Source organism: Staurois parvus, unplaced genomic scaffold, assembly GCF_062004578.1.
Source record: "Staurois parvus isolate SC_StPar_1 unplaced genomic scaffold, SC_StPar_1.0 ptg000365l, whole genome shotgun sequence".
Lineage (NCBI taxonomy): Eukaryota > Metazoa > Chordata > Amphibia > Anura > Ranidae > Staurois > Staurois parvus.
Genome location: NW_028318161.1, coordinates 6,002,304 through 6,022,278, shown reverse-complemented (window position 1 = coordinate 6,022,278; position 19,975 = coordinate 6,002,304). Strand labels below are relative to the sequence as shown.

General features: G+C 41.9%; 1 protein-coding gene across 1 annotated transcript in view; it reads right to left on the bottom strand.

The window, feature by feature from the left end:
* TTLL11 (tubulin tyrosine ligase like 11) overlaps window positions 1–19,975 on the bottom strand; it is a 393,649-nt gene that overhangs the window by 216,692 nt on the left and 156,982 nt on the right. Inside the window, exons 7-8 of the mRNA XM_089685248.1 lie at window positions 13,259–13,522; window positions 7,364–7,470 (exon numbers count right to left, since the gene is read on the bottom strand). Coding sequence (XP_089541374.1) covers window positions 7,364–7,470; window positions 13,259–13,522 — 371 coding nt within the window. The remainder of the gene's footprint in view (window positions 1–7,363; window positions 7,471–13,258; window positions 13,523–19,975) is intronic.

The window sequence follows — 19,975 nt, the reverse complement described above, 5'->3', positions numbered from 1 at the left end:
AATGGACTGCTGCATGCAGTTTTTCACAGTACTATGAAAATATATCTGAAATAAAATTTGAGAGCTGCTCATCCTGAAGGTTACTTCATCCATCTACTTATAGAACCTGTCACAAGAGCATAGGACACAGGGAGCACACAGCACTCAGATCAGGCAGAAGAGCCACTGTCTTCTACAGGAATCCAACAGATCCTCTCATTGATATCGCTTGGGCTTTGTATGTCAACGCTATGTGGTATATTTATAAGATAAAAAAAAATGCTGTGCAAATGTCACAAGTATTCACACAGCACAAAAAAACACTGTAATTTGTCTAAAAGGTTTATTTCCTATGACTGTCTTCTCATCTAGTGGCCATAATGTAGTATTTTCTTGAAATACCTCTATCAGGAAACTAACATATGATCACTAAATTGGACTGACGAACACAGAAAAATAAACCTAATAGGCAAACTACAATAATTATTCATGATAGCTGAGTGAATGTTTGAGACATTTTCACAGCATTTTGTTTTAAATCAGACCCCTAAGTCTTAGACAGTGCTTATGTGCAGAATCACCAGGAATAAGCCTAGTTCAACACTTTAGAGGGGCAAGTAATCACCACAGTAGCAGGAAATACTCCCTGTCCCACAGGACTACTTTATAGAGATGTTATCACAGCTTAACATAAGCGACTGGAGAGACCCAAGAGGACAGAAGTAACACAGCAGAACAGCATTCATGGAGCGCCTCTAAATATTGCACTGTCATACTGTCAGAGGGATGTCACAACTGAAGATGGAAAAGCCAGGGGCCGTATGACACCCATAAGTTTAGCGCACCACCCACCCCTGACAAGTGGAACAGGAAGAATGTGAACTATTTTTATTTCAGTCCACGAAAATTCTTCATGAAAGAGAACATTAGGGGATCTGAGCCAAGATGCGAATGCTCTTGTCTCTAATATGGAGAAATCTTCTTGGCAATCAAATCTCAGAGCATTTTGCAGCCAGCCACTGAGAGAATAAAAGCGTCAATTCTGCACTTTGGGATTATTAAGTGTCTGAAATAAAACATAAGAGGCAGGTGATGATCCCTCAAGGTGAATTATCGCTTTTTCTACCAATAAATATGTTTTCCAGGCCTCTCTCTGAGATATTTATCTGACAAACTTCAGCTCCTCCACTGTACAACTAGCAATTTAATACCATTAACTATGTCTCATTCACACAGACAGGCAGCGATAGAATGTGGGGTTCATGGCTTCTTCACTATATTTCTCTATAAGTAGCCACAATATGTCAGGACAGACCAAGAGGAGACAGACTCCTATGGAATATGTGATGTATAGGCTTTAATAGGATGGCTTCCCCAGTGCAGAACTGGGTAAAGTGCACCTGTAGCACAAAGCATCCACTTAAAGTTGGAGACATAGTTAAAATTAAATTTCAGTGTATACGCATTTTCACACATCTTTCATAAAAAAGAGCCGTTGTAAACTTTACTTTTTGACAAGTGCCATCAATATACTGATCATTATTTAAATGAACTGTAGCCAATCTGAACCATAATGTATATGATGGGAAGGTGTACATCAGGCATGCTCAGGTCAGTAGATGAGCAGACTGTAATCTTCAGATTAGATGGAGAATGTCAGACTCATAGATACATAACTAAAGAGGACGTTCTATGCCCAGAAGAAGCAGTTTACTGATGTATAATAAGCTGCATGCATAATGGCTCTCCCTGCTGCCTGCAGGCTAGCGCCTCTCAAAGCCTGCATGATGGTGCTTATATGACAGCCCTTCCTGTTATCTGCATGATAGTACCTTTTGTTCCCCGCATGAGAGTGCCAACCACTGCCTGCATGACAGCACATTACTCTGCCTCCATGATAGCACCTCCTGCTGCCTGGAAGCAAAGTTACCTTTTTATGCCTCCTAGATTGTAAGCTCGAAAGAGCAGGGCCCTCGAACCCCTCGTGTACTGTTTTGTTACTGTATTGTCTCATGTTCTGTCCCCCACTATAATGTACAGCGCTGAGCAAACCCTTTGGCGCTATATAAATACTGTATTATAATAATAATATGTGTCACCCAGCTTATATTAGAAACTGGATGTGTCCAGTAGGAAAAGCAATGTACTTGGTCTCTTAATGGTGGCAGTGTAGTCTGCACTTTCCTGCCTCCCCTTGCTTCCCCACTGGTGCCAGCACACGCTACAGCCAGAGTCAGATACTGATTTGCAATGTTAATACAGGATAAATGTGCTGCAACAGTGCCAGAGTCAGCAGATATACAGAACAAAGTGCATCCTGGTAGACTTTAAAAAAAAAAAAAAAAAAAAAATGTCTTTTTAGAACTGTGCCCAGCAGAGGTTGGATGTTGCCTGCATCGCCAACCACCCATTAGAATCTATGGCTGCTTAGCAAATACAAACTGTGATGCTGGAATCATACAGACACTGACTGATGTGTTTTCATCTGGTTGCAGAATGATTTCCTGGTTTTATACTCCTTTATACTCCCTCTGCAGGTAGTGGTGCGGAATCCTTTAAATTATCTGCTTTTATTTAGCAAAATAAATAGTGCAGTATCAGGGAATCTGTAAACATGAAGCGTACACCTCGTAGAGATTCCAGCATAAATCCCTGTCTCTTCCGCCACTTCTCGGACACAGAATAAGATAAAACTACCATAGGGTAGTCACCTTCTGTTTCATATCCAAAGATCTGTCACTTTGTTTTCAAGGCACTAACACATCGTTATCTTGTAAGAGGTGTAATCAATGTTTACATGCACAATGTTATTTCACATCACCTCTCTCAAGTGGCTATTGAAGTTTGTTAATGTCCCGTGGACGAGAGAAATGAAGCAGTGTATTAGTGGAGTAATCAGACGCTGTCACAGTGCTGCCAAACCTCAGAAACATTACATTTTAATAACAGCATTGTGATTTTTATTCAATGTACAGCATTCAATGCAGCATGCATCCAGAGATGACTAGAAATTGATCTCTTAGTTAACAGCAGTGGGACCAAACTAAATAAAGACAGTACAGTACAGGGCACAGGCAAAGTATTTAGAGACCCTGGGTTATAGGCTTGTGCTTTAAGGTGATCGGACACTAGGAAGCTTTTGAAAGCACACCCTCTGGGTGCCTCCCCTATAACTATACCCCACTCTGAGAGTCCTCAGTTTTGTAGTAAGCAATACAGAGTAACCAAGGAATGGAAAGGAGGGTGGCCCATGTCCCGTACTGTACTCCAAGATATGGAATTTAAAGACAAGTCAAAATTCCTCTTATCTTAATTTTAAACTACAGGACACATGCAAAGTATTCAAAAGACTTGGGACAGCCCCAAACAGTGAAGGAGCAGAGTGGATGACAACTAGGCAAACACAACTATGCCAAAAGACGAAACAACAACAATGGTCAACACGCAACTTCAGAGTGCCACTACAAGAACCTTGCAGCCAAAAGCTGCATCCACAGAAGACTGGATATCCACCTGGTGGAACAGGGGGAGTAAAAGGGTGGGATGGTATTTGTCCTTAAGAGTGTAAGCCAGGGGTAGGCAACCTTTGAGAGGTGGAGATCTACCTGAGCATCATGAAAGAGATCAAAGATCCCAAGGTGCAGCACCCTTTTTTTAATTTAAAAAAAAAAAATTAACAATCAAGGCTCCAATAAAAGAGATAGCATGAAGAAAACTAATAAAATTATAAAAAAAACCATCAAACAACTGTAAAAAAAAGTGACGTAAATACCTATTTTCATCCTGCCCCATTCAGTCATGTGATCTTCCCTGTGTCAGCCAGCGGCAGCTACAGAGGAAAGAGCGCTTAACAATGGCTGGTAAAACCTGGAGCAGTGATGTCACCCATAGGTTCCCATGTCCCAGCTGTTGTTGGCTCTCTCTCCTCTTCCCTACATACACTGCTGGCTCACACAGGTGAGATAACGTGACCAGATTGGATTGGCCTGAAAATAGGTTAGTCAGCATAGGTGTTAGAAGGGGGTAAGGGCATTTTTAAGGCTAGTTAGTTTTAAGCTGGAATTCTACTTTAATTTTAAAAAAACTTTAAGACCCACTAAGGTACATTTACGCTGCCAGTTTAAAGTGGTATACCGAGATGATGCCTGGCAGGCGATGCAGTTTTTTGTAAAAAGCAATCCTAACGACTAATTTTACAGGACTGCTTTTACAGGTAGCAAAGTGGGCTAACTCCCCCCCCCCCCCCCTCACGCTGCCCTCTGGTGCCTCTCACATGTGTGTGTCAAACTACCTTCCCTATTGGTGGGCAGTGGCAGTTAATACACCCCCTTGTGCTGCATTAGTGGCACCAGTGTCAGTGTTAATTACTCCTTTGTACTTCATTAGTGGCCAGTGGCAGTGTTAAATAACCCCTTCATGCTGCAGCGTAAAGGGATTAATTAACACTGACATTGGTGCCACTAATGCATCACAGATGGATTAACTGCCACTGGTCACATTAACTCCTTCTTTAATGCTGCACAAAACTGATGTCATTATTAACCCCTTCAACCATTCCTCTTCCTCCTCACTTATAACAAACATTACACTTGTAATTACTGCATACACTCTCCCTCACGGTGCTGGCGCCATTCTCTCTTACTCTCCTGCCTCCCAACCTCTGAATGACAGTAGGTGAGAGGCCGGGACTAGAAACCATCTGTTGGGTGGAGATCACTCTGCCTGACAGAATGCCTCTCTTCCACACTAGTGCTGACTGCAAAGCATGTGTGCTGTGTGATCTGATCTGGGCAGCTGCTCAGCTCACTGTTTTTGTAGATTGTCATTCTGATTTGACAGGTGGCAGGCTGGATCAGGAGCTGGCGGCATGTTGGGTCGTGATCTGCCTGTCAGATGGCCACGACTGACAGGTAAATTGCGATTGACTAGTAGCTGACCCCGGGTATAAGCTCTAGTGATCAGATTTCTTATCAATCTTGTGTTGGTGGACTTTAAAGCTGCGTGTCCCTTGCAAAGTCCTGAGGACAAGAAAAACAGAGAATCCATCTCTCTGATCAAAGCTGTAGGTTCTGACCATGCCAAGACAGTGAAGAGATATTTCCTTTGAAGCTTTGGAGCAGAGCTTAAAGTGATTCTAAAGGCTTAAAGTCTTTTACAAAAAAATAAAACATGTCTGTACTTACCTGCTGTGTGCAGTGGTTTTGCACACAGCAGCCCAGATCCTTCTCTTCTCAGGTTCCTCACCAGCACTCCTGGCCCCTCCCTCCTGTCTGGTGCCCCCACAACAAGCAGCTTGCTATGGGAGCATCCTAGCATGCACACTCCCCAGCCGCTGCTCCATGTGTCCATTCTCTTCTCATTGGCTGTGACTGACAGCAGGGGGAGCCAACGGCTCCCTCTGTCTCAGCCAATGAGAGGGAGTCCCGGGATAGCCAAGACTCCAGTGCACATCGCTGGATTGAGAGGGGGCTTAGATGATTATTGGGGGGGCTGCTGCACAGAACATGTTTTTTACCTTCATGCCTAGAACCTTGAGCCTTTACAACCACTTTAAGAATGATAGGACTATGTCTTCACTGAGGTGGAAGACTATTACCACCTTGGCCAAGATCTGTTGCAGTGCTTGGGGCCAGGTTCTGTTACCTGTCCTCTTAGTCAAGTTCTGGTCAAGACCTGATTACAGTATGGTCAGAATGTGAGGCACAGAGTAATCCCAGGGATTGTTCACACTAGGCAAAGAAGGATTTCCAGGAGTTGATCTTCCTGGAAGTGGCTTTTCTTTCTTTTAGCAAGATAGGAATAACAGACTCTGAGACCCCTCTATCTTTGAGGACCTGGCCTTCAACAGCCATGCCGCTAAGGCCAGAGATCTATCCTTTTGAGCAATGAGGCAGATTTGCACTGGAGGGAAGGAGTAATTAGCCTGAACTGAAAACAGGGCATTATAAAGGCATTTGAGGCTGGGTTTAGAGGATGCTTGGACCTGGCTGCAAACAGTGAAAGTTTGGAGGTTGGGATGACTACATACAGATTACCCCATTTCTGACATATCAGTTTGAAGATGTCTAGGTGAAGGACCCATTTCCCTCGATCCAGGATTGAGGTAGTCTGCTTTCCAGTTTCCCACTGCTGGAATGTGAACTGCAGAGATCACTGGACAGTGAGTTTCCATCCATGAGATTATCTTCCTTGCTCCTTCAAGGCTGCATGGCTCCTGGAGCCCCCTTGATAATTGATGTAGGCCACAACAGTGGCATTGTCTGGCTGAACCCTGAATGGGTGTCCCTGCAGAAGGGGGGTAAAATGTTGCAAATATTGCCATTCAAACCACTCCAAAATGTTGATGAAGAGCTTAATTTCCACAGGGGTCATGTTGCCTGGTTCATAAGGGAATGGAACACTCCTCTCTAGTCTGAAAAACTGGCATGTTTTTCACTTTCCATTGATAGGGAAGGAAATATCTATTTTACATGTCACTTCAGCTGTCCATCTTTTCAACAACAAGATGTAAGTGAAGATTAAAGCCATTCTGGAAATCTGACTTATGACACATTTTCAGGCATCTACACAACACAGCAGAATGGGAGATATTTGGTGTAATTGCTCTGCTAAGGCACGATCCTGGAAAATAGGGCCATGTTGGTTATTCACTGCCCTACTCCAGTTAGCTGTAGTTTGACATTTGGAAATTGCAGCAATAGCTGCTTGCAGGGCTGGACCTGCAAGAGTAAAGAGAATATTTAAAAGTGTTCCAAACCTTTTATTTGATGTAAGATAAAATAATAATGAAACATAACAAAAGTGGTTAAGCCAGGAGTAATTTCTCTGTGAAGCAAAAAAGGGTCATCACCTTAGGACACTAGCAAAAAAACTCACTGAGTGGAGTAGGGTTATAAGGGTGGCACCCAGGGGGCTTGTCATCCAATGCTTGCCAGTGTCCAATCACCTGAAGGTACAAGCCTATAACGCAGGGTCTATGAATGTGTCCTTCACTGTAAGATTAAAATAAACCTTTATCATATGCACATAACCTGTGCCTGCTAAACTACTATTGATTAATGACATCACAAAACAAATTAAGTGGGGTTCTTACCTTCTCTGTGTGGTAGATGACTGAAAAGTTGATTATTGTCATGTATATTCCCTATGCTCTTATTAGTGGGTAAATAGGGATCACCTCGATAGGATGCTAGGTGCTAGAGGGGACTTGGCAAATGTATGCATACAGAAAGCAAACAGATTCCATGAGGTTTTAGACTAGAGAAAGGTGAAATCTGATTGGCCACTCACCTACTGTACCCAATTATGGGAAAAATGTAAAGTGGAACTCTACTGCAGCACAGAATGAACTATAGTGATAGGAGAATGAGGGAAGTAAGATTACCTGATTCTCTTTGGTCTAGCCCCATGCTGCTCCAGCGCCTTGTTATATCAATGTAGAGAATGTCGCCAGATGCCATTGAGAAACTGCCACTACTTAGCTTGCAGCTCCTGTAAAGAAAAAGAGAAACCACAACTTAGGAAGAAGTCATCCAGCACAGTGGCTAAATGCTTAGCACTTCCACTTGCAGTACTAGGGTCGTTGGTTTGAATCCCAACCACAGCACCACCTGCCTGGAGTTTGCATGTTCTTCCTGTGCCTGCGTGGGTTTCCCCCCACATTCCAAAGACAAGCTGGTAGGTTAATTGGATCCTGTCTAAATTGGCCCTAATATATGTATATATGAATGCAAGTTGGAGACCTTAGACTGTACGGCCCTTGAGGGTTAGAGACTGATGGGAATGTACAATATATATGTAAAGCGCTACGCTATATAAGTACCTTTAATAAATAATAATAAATAATGTCTTTTAGAATAAAGAGGAGCTACAAATCTGCTCTCAGAGATCTTAGCTGGGAGTCACAGCTGGATGTTCACATCGAGTACAAGGCCATGACACTGCTGTAGCATGTGAATCTTCCTGACTTCCAGTGATCTGGATCTAAACTACCTCAAAGTTTTTTGCTCATCCAGGGACTCTATTGGTGAGAACTGACTTCTCACATCTGCGCACCTGCTAGGGAAATTATGAGGTGTTCTAACACTCCCTGCTGATTTTTTTATTTAAATTATATGGAGATTGTAACAGGTAGAGCTTAAACACACAAAATGGGCAGGGACATCCAAAACTCTCAGGTGGACAGGAAATGAACAGGGAATCATGGTAGAGAGACCTTGTTGGATTATCGAAGACATAATAGAAGGTGACTCAACCCACTGGGCTCCATCTATAACTAAAATATCACTTTTGGGAAGACTAAGCCTTCAACACAAAAGGTTGCTGTATCAATCAAAAAAATAGGAGTATTAAGTATTGGATTATTATTATTATTATTATACAGTATTTATATAGTGCCAAAAGGTTTGCTCAGCTCTGTACATTATAGTGGGGGACAGTACATGAGACAATACAGTAACAAAACAATACACGAGGGGTTCGAGGGCCCTGCTCTTTCGAGCTTACAATCTAAGATTAAAAATAGATTTTGTCCTGTGACCCCTCCAGGCTGAAATGTATCTAGACTTCTAGATTACCGGTCAACTTTCTTGATGATGATTCTCCGAAGTCTCATCAGTTCAGGTATTTAAAGTGTCAGTAAATAAAAATAAGTATTATTCCAGATAACCCTGAATAGTTCATTACTATATTCTGTGCCGTCAGCGCTACCCTAGAGGAAAACTGATTAAAAGACAGCGCATTAAATAATAGCAGAGCTCTCTATTTATATACTGATCACAACCGGACCTAGCTGCACATCACAGGATGACGGCCATGTTTAAGCAAATTCAGACACTTTAAATGGAACAAGACTTCCTGCTGAGTGCACTGAAAATGTTATCAAATGTGCCCTTTAAAACACTTTGCTTAACAAATTTTAAATTCAGTGTGACATATTTTGAATAGAAATGGCCCCCTGGGTGGATGAGTGTAGTCTAAAAACTTTACATGAAAAGCGCACTAATCCTCGTGTGCAGCAAAGGAATAGCAAGACATCAGCAGCACTTTTCACCTTCAGTGCATACACAGCAACAGTGACAGATGAGGATATGATGCCCTTGTCCTCGTTTACAGCTACCAACTATTACAGCAATTAAATGGAGAAGCAAAACTCGTGCTATAAAATAGGCAAACTACCATCTCTAATTGCAAACTATTCACTGCACTTTTCACTTTTGTTTACCAACAGATGAAACACAGTTACCCTTAGAGACTGTGAGAGCAGAAAATCCATCATTCCTTTGTTGGAAGATGCCGTGTCTTAATTGCATCAATCTGCAGATGTGCGCAATGAAAGATTAGAGCACGGTAAGAAGGTCATCGATCCATGCAGTCGATATTGACTTTCTAGAAACTGGCAGTATTAACTATGAAATTACTGGGATTTGTGGATTCTCAGAAATAATCAGCACAAAAAGACTCACAAACCAGAAAGTAATAAACCCAACCACAGAATCCCTTCCATTTCTTGTGATCGGTGGCAATATAGGAGATCATTCGTGTAGAGCAGGACTGCAGGGTCATTATGTGCAGCTTCATGTTTCACTAAGTGAGATGGTCAGAACAACCTATAAAGTACAAATCACCACATGAGAATTTAATCCTGAAATTCTCATCGCCGACTGCTTCACTGCTGATTAAATATCAAATAAGTTCTTTATATTCCAAAAAAATGCTGAAGAGAAAGAACCTGAGGATGACTGGGAAGGGAAGAGAAAAAGAAGAAAAAAGAGAAATTGATAAAGAAATAGAGGAAAAGTGATAGCAAGTCAGAGAGGAAAAAAAATAGAGCAATATAATGTCACAGAGAAAGGGAGATAGGGAGAACGAGAGAGAGAAAGAAAATGAGAGAAAAAAAGAAAAGGGAAGTTGGTAAGAGTGATAGAGAGGAAAAAGAAATACAGTATGTGTGCAAAGCCAGAAAGAGAGAGCTAGAGAAGAAATGGATACAGGGAGAAAAAAAGAACATAGGGTGAAAGATTATGGGGGACAGCGATAGAGGGATAGAGAGAAGGAGAGGGGGAGAGAGAAAAGAGATTTCCCATCTATATTGCAGCATATTGAGCCCTTGGAAAGCGAGATGGAGGAATAGAAAGTGAGCAAGACATAGTAAGAGTAAGTGTTAAGAAGGAAGGGGGGGGGGGGGTGAAGGAAAGAAACACATAACAAGGTTTTGAACAATGAAAAATGACACACCTTGAAGTTGCAGGCATAAAAATTACTTTTAGGTGACGAATATATTTTCAGCTACAAAAAATGTGTAATTACAGGAAATAGGGCCTTTGATTTTTTTTTTTTTTTTTTCCATAATGAGAAAGAGGAGAATAACAAATGAATCTGTAGATAAATATGCAAGAAGCACGGACAGAATGCAACTGTTTTATATAGCAGTTTTGAAGCATTAAACTGGTTGTAAAGGCAACAGCCCCCCCAAATGCTCACCTTGATTCAGCAATGTGCACAAGACCAGCAGCTCTCCAGGGTCTTCCACTCCTTACTGGCTGAGACAGCAGCGGGAGCCAGTGAGCAAATGAGGAGAGAGCAGGGGGCAGGGCCAAGCCATGCTCTGTGTGTGAATGGATAGACAGAAAAACCATGTAAGCGAGGATGTTGCAGAAATCTGCAGTGCAGTATTCTGTGCCTCTGGTGTCTGACAACAGGACAACAGCTTGACCTCAGAAACCCATTGAACAGACTGAGCTGCACTGGGTTGGAGACAGAAGAGAATTTCTGATTCAACATAAATGCTGCAGTTTCTCATGTGAATTTTAATCATTTCCATACAGGGCACTTTTACTCCCTTCCCTCCCAGGCCATTTTTCAGGTCTCAGCGCTCTCACACTTTGAATGACAATTGCGCGGTCAAACAACATTGTACCCAAACTAAAATTTTATCATTTTCTTCACACAACTAGAGCTTTCTTTTGGTGGTATTTATTCACCACTGGGGTTTTTATTTTTTTGCTAAATTACCAAAAAAAGACCGAAAATTTTGAAAAAAAAAAACATGTTTTTCTTTGTTTCTGTTATGAAAGTTTTCATAAATTTAGGCCAAGATGTATTCTGCTACATGTCTTTGGTGAAAATAACCCAAATTTGGATGTATTTTCTAGTTTGTAGGAAAGTTGTAGAGTTCACAAACTATGGTATAGATCTGAAAATCGATCAATCCTGAAGTACTGACGGCCAATCTAATTTCTTGAGGTCCAAGAATGTCAGAACAGTACAGATATCCCCCAAATGACCCCTTTTTGCAAAGTAGACAGTCCAACGTACTTTATAAGAGGCATGGCGAGTTTTTTGAAGTTGTATTTTTTTGTCATAATTTTTCGGAAAATTAATAAAATTATTTTCACAATTTTTTTTTTACATGCTGTCACCAGTGCAGTACAGCATCATCATATAACTGTCATAATTATAATAATAATTTTTCATTACATTTTTTTTTCTTTTTTTTAAGATTTTTTTTTCATATTTCACTTTGACCAAAGTAGTACAATGTTACCATAGTAACATTGTACTACTTTGGGGAAGTGATCAGTATTTTTTTTTTTTTTTACACAATTTGCTTATAGCAAAGAACTACTTTGCTATAAGCAAGCATTTAGCTGAATGGCATTACCTGAATGTGCTTAGCTGTGATTTGGCCACGGCTAATCACATGACACAGCTGGGCTGTGATTGGCCTAGCTTGTGCATGTGATCACTGTGACCATTCACAGCTAGGCACACTAGTATACAATGGATGGCATGAATGAAGCCATCCATTGTATACAACTGTCATGTGACCTGCTGTGATTGGTCACAGCAGGTCACATGGTACCGGCAACGGGGCAGGTACTCAAATCTGTCATCGGCCGTGTCCGAGGTACGCGGCCGGTGACAGATCGCGCCGCTGCGCGGCTCTGCAGGCGCGCAAACTGCGCATGCCCGGGAGGACGCCATATGGCGTCCACCCGTAATGCTGAAGGATTTTGCCGGCTGCCAAACGGCCATTGGCTGGGCGGCTAATGGTTAAGCAGTGTTTTTTCTATATTTCCAAAACCTCCTCCCTGAACACCACAATGGAGGCTACCAGCTGAAGTGGCAGCACTACAAAGCAATTAGGGTCTGCAGCATCATGCTGTCATCCTAACATGTTTTACACTCTAGAAGACAAGAAAGGGTGGTCTTGTGGAGGCTTAGACATTGGGTGAGCACTGGGAGGTCCTCGTCACCACAGCAATGACAGCAAAAGTTGAGAATAAACACAGGAAGCTGAAAAGCTACAACTGGGATTAGTGGTGTTACCCTCCTGGCTTTGAAGTGTGGTTGTCACAAGTAGAACAAAAATAAATCTTTTGGCAAGTAAATATATTACATAAACCTATTTCAGCTCTGTGTCTAATAATCTGGCTGGAGTTCTGCTTTAAACCTTAAAGAATATTATTATGGGTAAGGCCAAGGAGGTTATTATTGATGAGCAAATGGGTGTTTTTATTGTATCACGTCAGAAAGAGGAATAAAATCTGAGAACACGCAGCTTATTTCACTGTTAATCACTAATGTTTTGAAATGAATGCCCGCCTTTCTTTCTAGCTTTCCTGCCATTTGATTTCATATTATGTTTTAGGTGACCATTATACAAAACGATAGTTATTGAAAACAGATGGAAAATGTTGCCAGCTCTCCTTTGACTACAAAAGGAAGCAGCGGGATCAGAACATCAGCATGCGAAAGAAATGAGGGAGAATGAATGTATAACGGTGATCGGCATAAGTCAAAAGGAGTTCCATATAATGCTGTAGTTTTATTTTTGTTCTAGCAGAAACAGACAAAAAAGTGCCAAGTGAACATTCTTTAAAAAAATTTAAAAAACGAAGCTTTTCTGAGCACCCAAACCAGTTGCCATTAAGGCCACAAATGCAGAGGCAAGAACATCAAAATTAATGTGGACTAAGGAGTGGTCTAGCTCATTTGATCTAGTTATTCGGCACCCCTACTGGACTGTATGTGGCAGTTAAAAAAAAAAACACCTCCATAACAGACACACCAACTCTGCTGCTATGCCAAATTTAATTTCCACTCCACTAATGTGTAAGGAGATCCAGTGTAAAGTCTGTCTAATCCATATATGGCCCAACTGCCAGCTAATTCTGTCTTTACAGATATTCTGCATGTCTAAAGGATCTTGTATGAAGGTGAATATTAACACCTGAAAGAACCATGTCAGACTGAGTACAGCTTTTACTTCACCCACCTAATGAACATCCGGAAGCCGGTAGGCCCCATTTTCATGGCACCACGGATCCCCTGGAATCTAATAAAGAGCGTGGCAATTCGTTCCACCACTCGCAGATAACTGAACTGTTTAGCATACTTTGGGAAAATTTGTTTCAGGCAGAGAGAAGGCAGATTGTTCTCTGAAATCTTCTCCTGGGTAAGTGAGTCCTGGGCCAGATCACCGGATCCCATGTTTAGATCTGACATTGTTGTCACTGTGCTCTCTGATGGATGAGAGGATCTGGGGAGGAAGAGGAGGATAATGGTTAGGAACACACCAAGTGACACACATGCAGAAGGTAATTAACACATCATTAGGCCTTCTTTTAATCAATGTCCTCCAATATCAATTTACACACTGAGTTTCAGACACTTTTCAAACACAAAAAGGGACTGTCTGAAATGATTTGACGATTCCAATAAATGCAATGCTAAAGATTCTGTCTGGATAATATTTAAAGGAAATGTTAGTCGCCCTTTTTCAGAAGTTACCCTTGGGTATCCCCAAGAAATCAGTGAAACTGATTCTTTACATTCTCCTGGTTGTTAGAATTACGATAGCTAAAAATTGGAAGCGATCGGTGATACCACTTGATCATGTAAAAAATAAACTTAATTGGATAATGATTAATGACAAGCTCACTTGTATTCTTATAATACTGTCTCAAAACAGTACTTGGGATCCATGGATTTGCTACCTCTCCGTTCCTTAATGGGCATCATGGCTGACCCTCCATTATTTTACTCCCTTTTTTTCTGCTCTTTTTCTTCCTTCTTTATTTTTATTTACATTTTTTTATTCCGACAATATACTTTTGCTGTTTTATGTGCTGGTGCCCGACTACAGGGTGATTATGCTTATCGTTATTTGTTTTTCATTAGGCACTTTGTACTTGGTTCCTGTTTATTGTTGCGGTTTTGTTTTTTTGGCCTGTAGACTGTACCAGAGGGACTGGCTGATCCTTGTACCTAATTGTTCAGTCCGATTCTTTCATTCCTTTATTTATGCCTGTGTCATTTATTTTCACACATGACTATTGTCTGGAAATGTTTGACTTTCCTACTTGTTAATCTTGTAGCTCTATATGTTGTTTCTTTTAATAAAACAACATTGAAATATAAAGCAAATGTTAACCCTAACAATGAAATACTTCTATTTGATCCCTTCTGACCTGTCGTATATAATATTGAAAGCTTTTTGCTATATCTGTTTAATAAGTGCAAAAACACGCATTGATTCCATCAGAAATCTTGTCAATTGATTTCTTCCTGTGCTCTCTGCTTGTGCTGAACTCTTCTTAATTACATTGGTTTGAACTGACTCTAAGGACTATAGAGCCCCTACCCTCCATGTTATGGAGAAGAGGAGAGGGAGAGGTTGTTTGTAGTCCAGGTCTAGGGAGCCAGCTTATCAACTGACAAGATTTCTGACTGAATCAATGTGTTTTTGCCACCCTGGAACATAAAGAATGTTACTGGCAATTTCACTTGGTGAAATAAAGAAAAAAACGCCATGGAGAAAAGAAGCTAATGCAACCACCACATCTGGTAACTGGTAAGTTGCATTATATCACATTTTTATTCTGGAGTTTAGACACCATTAAACTCCTGCCTGCTAAAGAAGGTCAGCATCAGATGCATTTAGCACTACAGCTAGAAATTCCCTCCAAACATCTGTTAACTGTTTTATTTTATATATCACTTGTGCTGCAATAAAGCACTGATCGAGATGCAGAGAAGGCTTGTGGCACATCCTGGTGGCAGGTAATTCAAATATCTCAAAGTACATCGTGGCGAATGCCTATGTATGGCCAAAAGTGACCTCTGGGGACAATGAAAAAAAGACTGTCTACAAAGTCTGGAGAACACCGACACGTGGCACTGAATGTGACAAACAAAAAAGGCTTCTTTTTTTTATACCTTATCCAAATCAACCTACTTAGTACCATCATTCTCAGACAGTACAGTTACACAAAACCTGTACAAAGCTGCCATTGCCGGCATGGTCTTCACTCTTTCCCTTTATTGTTTTGTATAGAATAAAGTTACAAGGTCTTCTTCAGCTCTACTCAAATTGTGCAAAGTAAAATTGTTTATTAAATAAACATCAAAGTCCATATTTTCCTTTTATTGTTCTATCTGTGCCTTTCCTCTGGATGTTTGTACAAGACTGAGATAATAGTTCTGCAATTTTCTTCAATATGTAAAGCTGACTTTACCACGGAAATGGAAGCGAAAAGTAAACAGAAACAATAAAACACGATAAGGCTAGGCTCACATTTGTGCAATGCGGGAACGCTCGCAAAAATGTGCGCCTTGCTTGAATGCAAAAAAAACAAAACAAACACTCATCTGTTTGGCGGGCACATGACGGTGACATTGTTAATGGCACCTCAAGGCACCTTGCTAGCTACAGCACATGAAAGCACGTGACAAAACGTATGGCAATAAAGTACCATTTGTTTTGGTGCTGTGTTATTTAATAATAAGGTCATGCACTTTTCTGTGATTTTTGTGTGTAGGTCAGATCATTGAAATTAATGGGCTGCCCTAAATACGAAATACAAAAATGTGCACACCATCACACCTGCATAGGAGTCAAGAGAGTCTAAATGTAATCCACCCATAGAACACCCCAACACAAAGTGAAAGTCCTTGCAACTCTCTTTGATTTGATGTACTGCCTAACTTTTTCTCTTCTACATGCACAAGTTCTTAAAGTATTTGTGGAAACTGTTCAGGATTTGCTTATTGACAGGGTAGAAAATTGAAGATACATGGAGGGAAATTTATCAAGCAATTAGCAAACAACATTAGCAATATGCAAATAGGTTTGCCTCTCATTTCACAAATTATATACAAGTTTTTCTGTGTATTTGTGACCGCGCATCTGGAATCCTGAACAGAAACCTGAAACAAATTTACAAAAGGTGAGAGAATTTCACCCTAAGAAAACACACAATTAATAAGTGGTCAAGTGCAGATTTTGTACTGTGCTAGTTTACAGCTGCTGAGGGAGGCATTAATGAATAAAGTTGAACACTTGTAATAAATCTGTCTCATAACCTGTAGAACTGCTCCTTTTTTAGCATCGCCTTGCTGTGAGACAAAATTGATAAAAGTCACTCATGGAAGTCTGAATCTCTGTGCAAATTGTGTAGACAGTTCTTCTACAGCAATGAACAAACCTGGACCTTTCTCACTGAAAAACAGAGAACAGTGGGTTGTGCAAGCACAGACCTGGCTGATGGCTGACTTTAGATCAGCTCAGTGCTACCCAGGTAAAGGGCAGGTTCATAGCTACATCATGCTCAAAAGCTACCAGCTGACTCACTGAACCTCAGGGCATGAGAACACAAAGTGCCTAGTACTGCCATCAAAGCCAAACACCAGACAGTCCATTTTAATACTATGGATGCTCTGGCCAACAGCCTTAGACAAGATGGCTCTGGTTAAGCCATTGCCAAGAGAAAAGCTTAGGAAATATGACAGGACATTTGGAAAACTCCCTAGATAGGTCCTTCCTCCCCATCATCTCAAATTTGCAAGTCCCTGATCAGAATTTCAGCCTGCTGAAGCAGCAGTTCCAAATACTACTCAAGACTCTTGATGCGATTCTTAAATGCATCACTGACCAGCTAACACAGAAGATAAAGAGGACTGGGATACCGCTCTGTTGGAAGGATATATGAATGATGATAAAACTGTGCTGGAGGGTCACCAGGAGGACACTTACTGTCAGGGAATGGGAAGATTGTCGCGGCGATCGAATCTGCACATGCAGGCAGGCACTAGGACCCAGGCGCGCCTGTCACCAATGACGGCGCCGGGCAGGCACTAGGACCCAGGAGCGCCTGTCAGGAGTCGGGCGGGCTATTTAAACCCCGCTCTTGCTATGCTCAAGTGCTGTATGATCTTACCTGTTTCCTGAAGTTCCTGTTTAGTAGATTGTCTTGTTGCCAACCCTGCCTGACCCTGATTTGCTGTCTATCTCCTGTTCTGATCCCTGGCTTGTCTGACCATTCTCCTGCTTAACCTTGCACGTTCTGATCTCCTGTTAACGAACCCGGCTTGTGACCTTTTTATTCCTCTGCCTGCTGATTTTGTACCACGCCGCCACCACTGTTACCGACCCGGCCTGCCTGACGCTGCTCTTATGACCTCTTCACATCAGGCTCTCACCTGCTATACACCTCCAACATTGCTTCTACCACAGCTGGGTGAACTCAGGGGCCGCGACCTGGTCTCGGCCTGCTCCAAGTCCATCCCCACCATCAGGGGCCCTGGTGAACAAGCAGGTAGGGACTTAGATTCCGCGCCTTGAGGGAATCCGGTCTGTGGAACGCTAGAGGCTACCGCTGTAGGATCCCTGACACTTACAAAGTAACAGTGGAAAAGCAAATCTTCAGTGGTACATACAATGATCATCAATACAATGAACAATAATATTCAGCGCTCACACAATATAGAATAGGATGGTGATGAATGGCTAAAATTAGAAGGGAAAGTTAGGACTGACTGTATAATGGATGTGGTGATGGTGGTCAAAGAGTCAATGCGTCCATAGGATGGGCAGAATGAGGAAGAAACGGAACCAAGGCACATGGGATGGAACCGGCAGCTCCTCTTCGGGGATGAGGGAGATCCTGTGCAATGGATGTTGTGACAGTTGTTAAAACAGTCAGTGTGTCCTTAAAATGGGCAGAATTAGGAAGGAATGGACCAGAGGAACAAGGCACATGGGATGGGACTGGCAGCTCCTCATCAAGCATGTGAGGGATCCCTCAACGACAAGCAGAAGAGAAAAGAGGGCGTAGGTAAGAGTGAGTAAAAAACATGTAAACTTTATTACAGAAGACTTACATCTAAAATTCTTTCACTAGGCATGCAGAATGAGAAGGCAGAGAAAGGACCAGGACCGAAGTTCACTCTGATGGATGGATCAATGTAGGCAGCATGACCAACGAGTGAGCCGCTCATGGACTCAGCAGCGTTCGTTCAAAAGTCCCGCCAGGTGGTGGAGGGATTGACAGGTTCTGTGGCAGATGCTGTGAATGGCGGGTGGGCTACAACGCATTTCAGAAGCTCCGCCTCCTTTGTCAAGCAGGCCCGCCCATGCAAGAGAGGGGTATATAAGAGCTGTCAAATCCCAGGCAGCCAATGAAGAGAGGAAAGGGGAGAAGTTGGGGAGTGCAGGGAAGGCTGCAGTGACTGTGTGCAATAAACGAAAGAGTGATCGCGGACATGTGAGGGACTAGAAAGCTGAAAGTTGGCCATAGTCTATCAGTCTAAGACAGAAAAAAGTTTTTTGGAACAGAAAAGTGAAAGTAGGGGGGGGGGGGGGAGAAAAGGAAAAGAAGAACGTGATGCGGGAGAAGAAGAGGGGAGTAAAGCCGAGGATGTGGGAACAAGGAAATAAATTGGATTAAAATTGGCAATTTAAGAAAAATAAAAAAAATAATGAAATATAATGAATGAAATATAAAAAATATTCTAAAAATTAAATGAGTAAAAAAGTAAAAAATAATGAATTAAATAAATTAAAAGCAAACCTTCCACTATAAGCTGGAAGACCTAGAGAATAAGGCCAAGAGATCTAATCTCAGGATCTGGGGGATCCCAGAAACGATGACCAACCTGAATGCCACGGTCACCACCCTGTTTCAGGAACTCAGCGTGGAGATCCCCTTTATAGGCTAGAGATCGACAGGGTCTACCGAGCTCTAGTTAAGAAGAATCCTGGGGGTCCATTGAGCTCTAGCTAAGAGGAATCCAAAGGGTCCACATCATTACATTGTTGTTAAATTGCATTGCTGCCCCCTGAAAAATCCTCCTGCAGATTGCCCATGAGAAGGACACCCTACTATCTCAGGGATATAAATACCAGCTGTTTGCTGATCTGGTCACATCCACTGTACAGAAATGGAGGGTGACAAAACCCTTTATTCAGATTCTGAAAAATAACCAGAGGGGCATTCTATTAAAACTGCTTTTTGTATACAAATGCAAGCAACATGCAGTCACTACCATAGAGGAAGATAACAAGTGATTTTAGGTGCTAGGCCTCTATTCCAGAGTCATCCAGGCCACCTACTGTGATGACTCTTCACAGAGTCTAACAAAGGAGCAAAGCTCACTCCATATCCTTTCCAGACCCATCGTCCAGGAAACGTCCTTCAGACTGGTGAAGTCAACTTACTTCATCTCACACCTAAGTCTCTTTCTTCTTTAAAAGATATTCTTTGCCTACTCACTTGAACATGCACAGTTAAACCTCTAACCTTGGTTCTGGATAACCAAATTGGTAAGGTTGTTCTTATTTTATATTACCTGGATTGACAGGACAACCAACCACAGTGCACACAAACCACAGGATTGGCTCACTTAGGCTAAGTTCACATTAGCTTTGTTTGCAGGCATTAGACAGGCGTTTGGCAAGCGTTTTTATCGTTTCTCAAATGCCTATGAAAATTCTACACATGGCAGCACACAGCGCTGTTCACACTGAAGCGTTAGCATTGTGTTGCGGCAAAATTGACGCCTCATGTTGAGTCAGGAGGAATTGAAGCCTCCCATTCAAGTCTATGGTGACGCTCCTCAAATGCCTGACAGGCGTTTGCAGGGTGTTTGCGGAGCGTTAATACCATTAAACTTCACTATAGGCATTTGGGGTGCTGTTTTAAAGCTTGGCAAA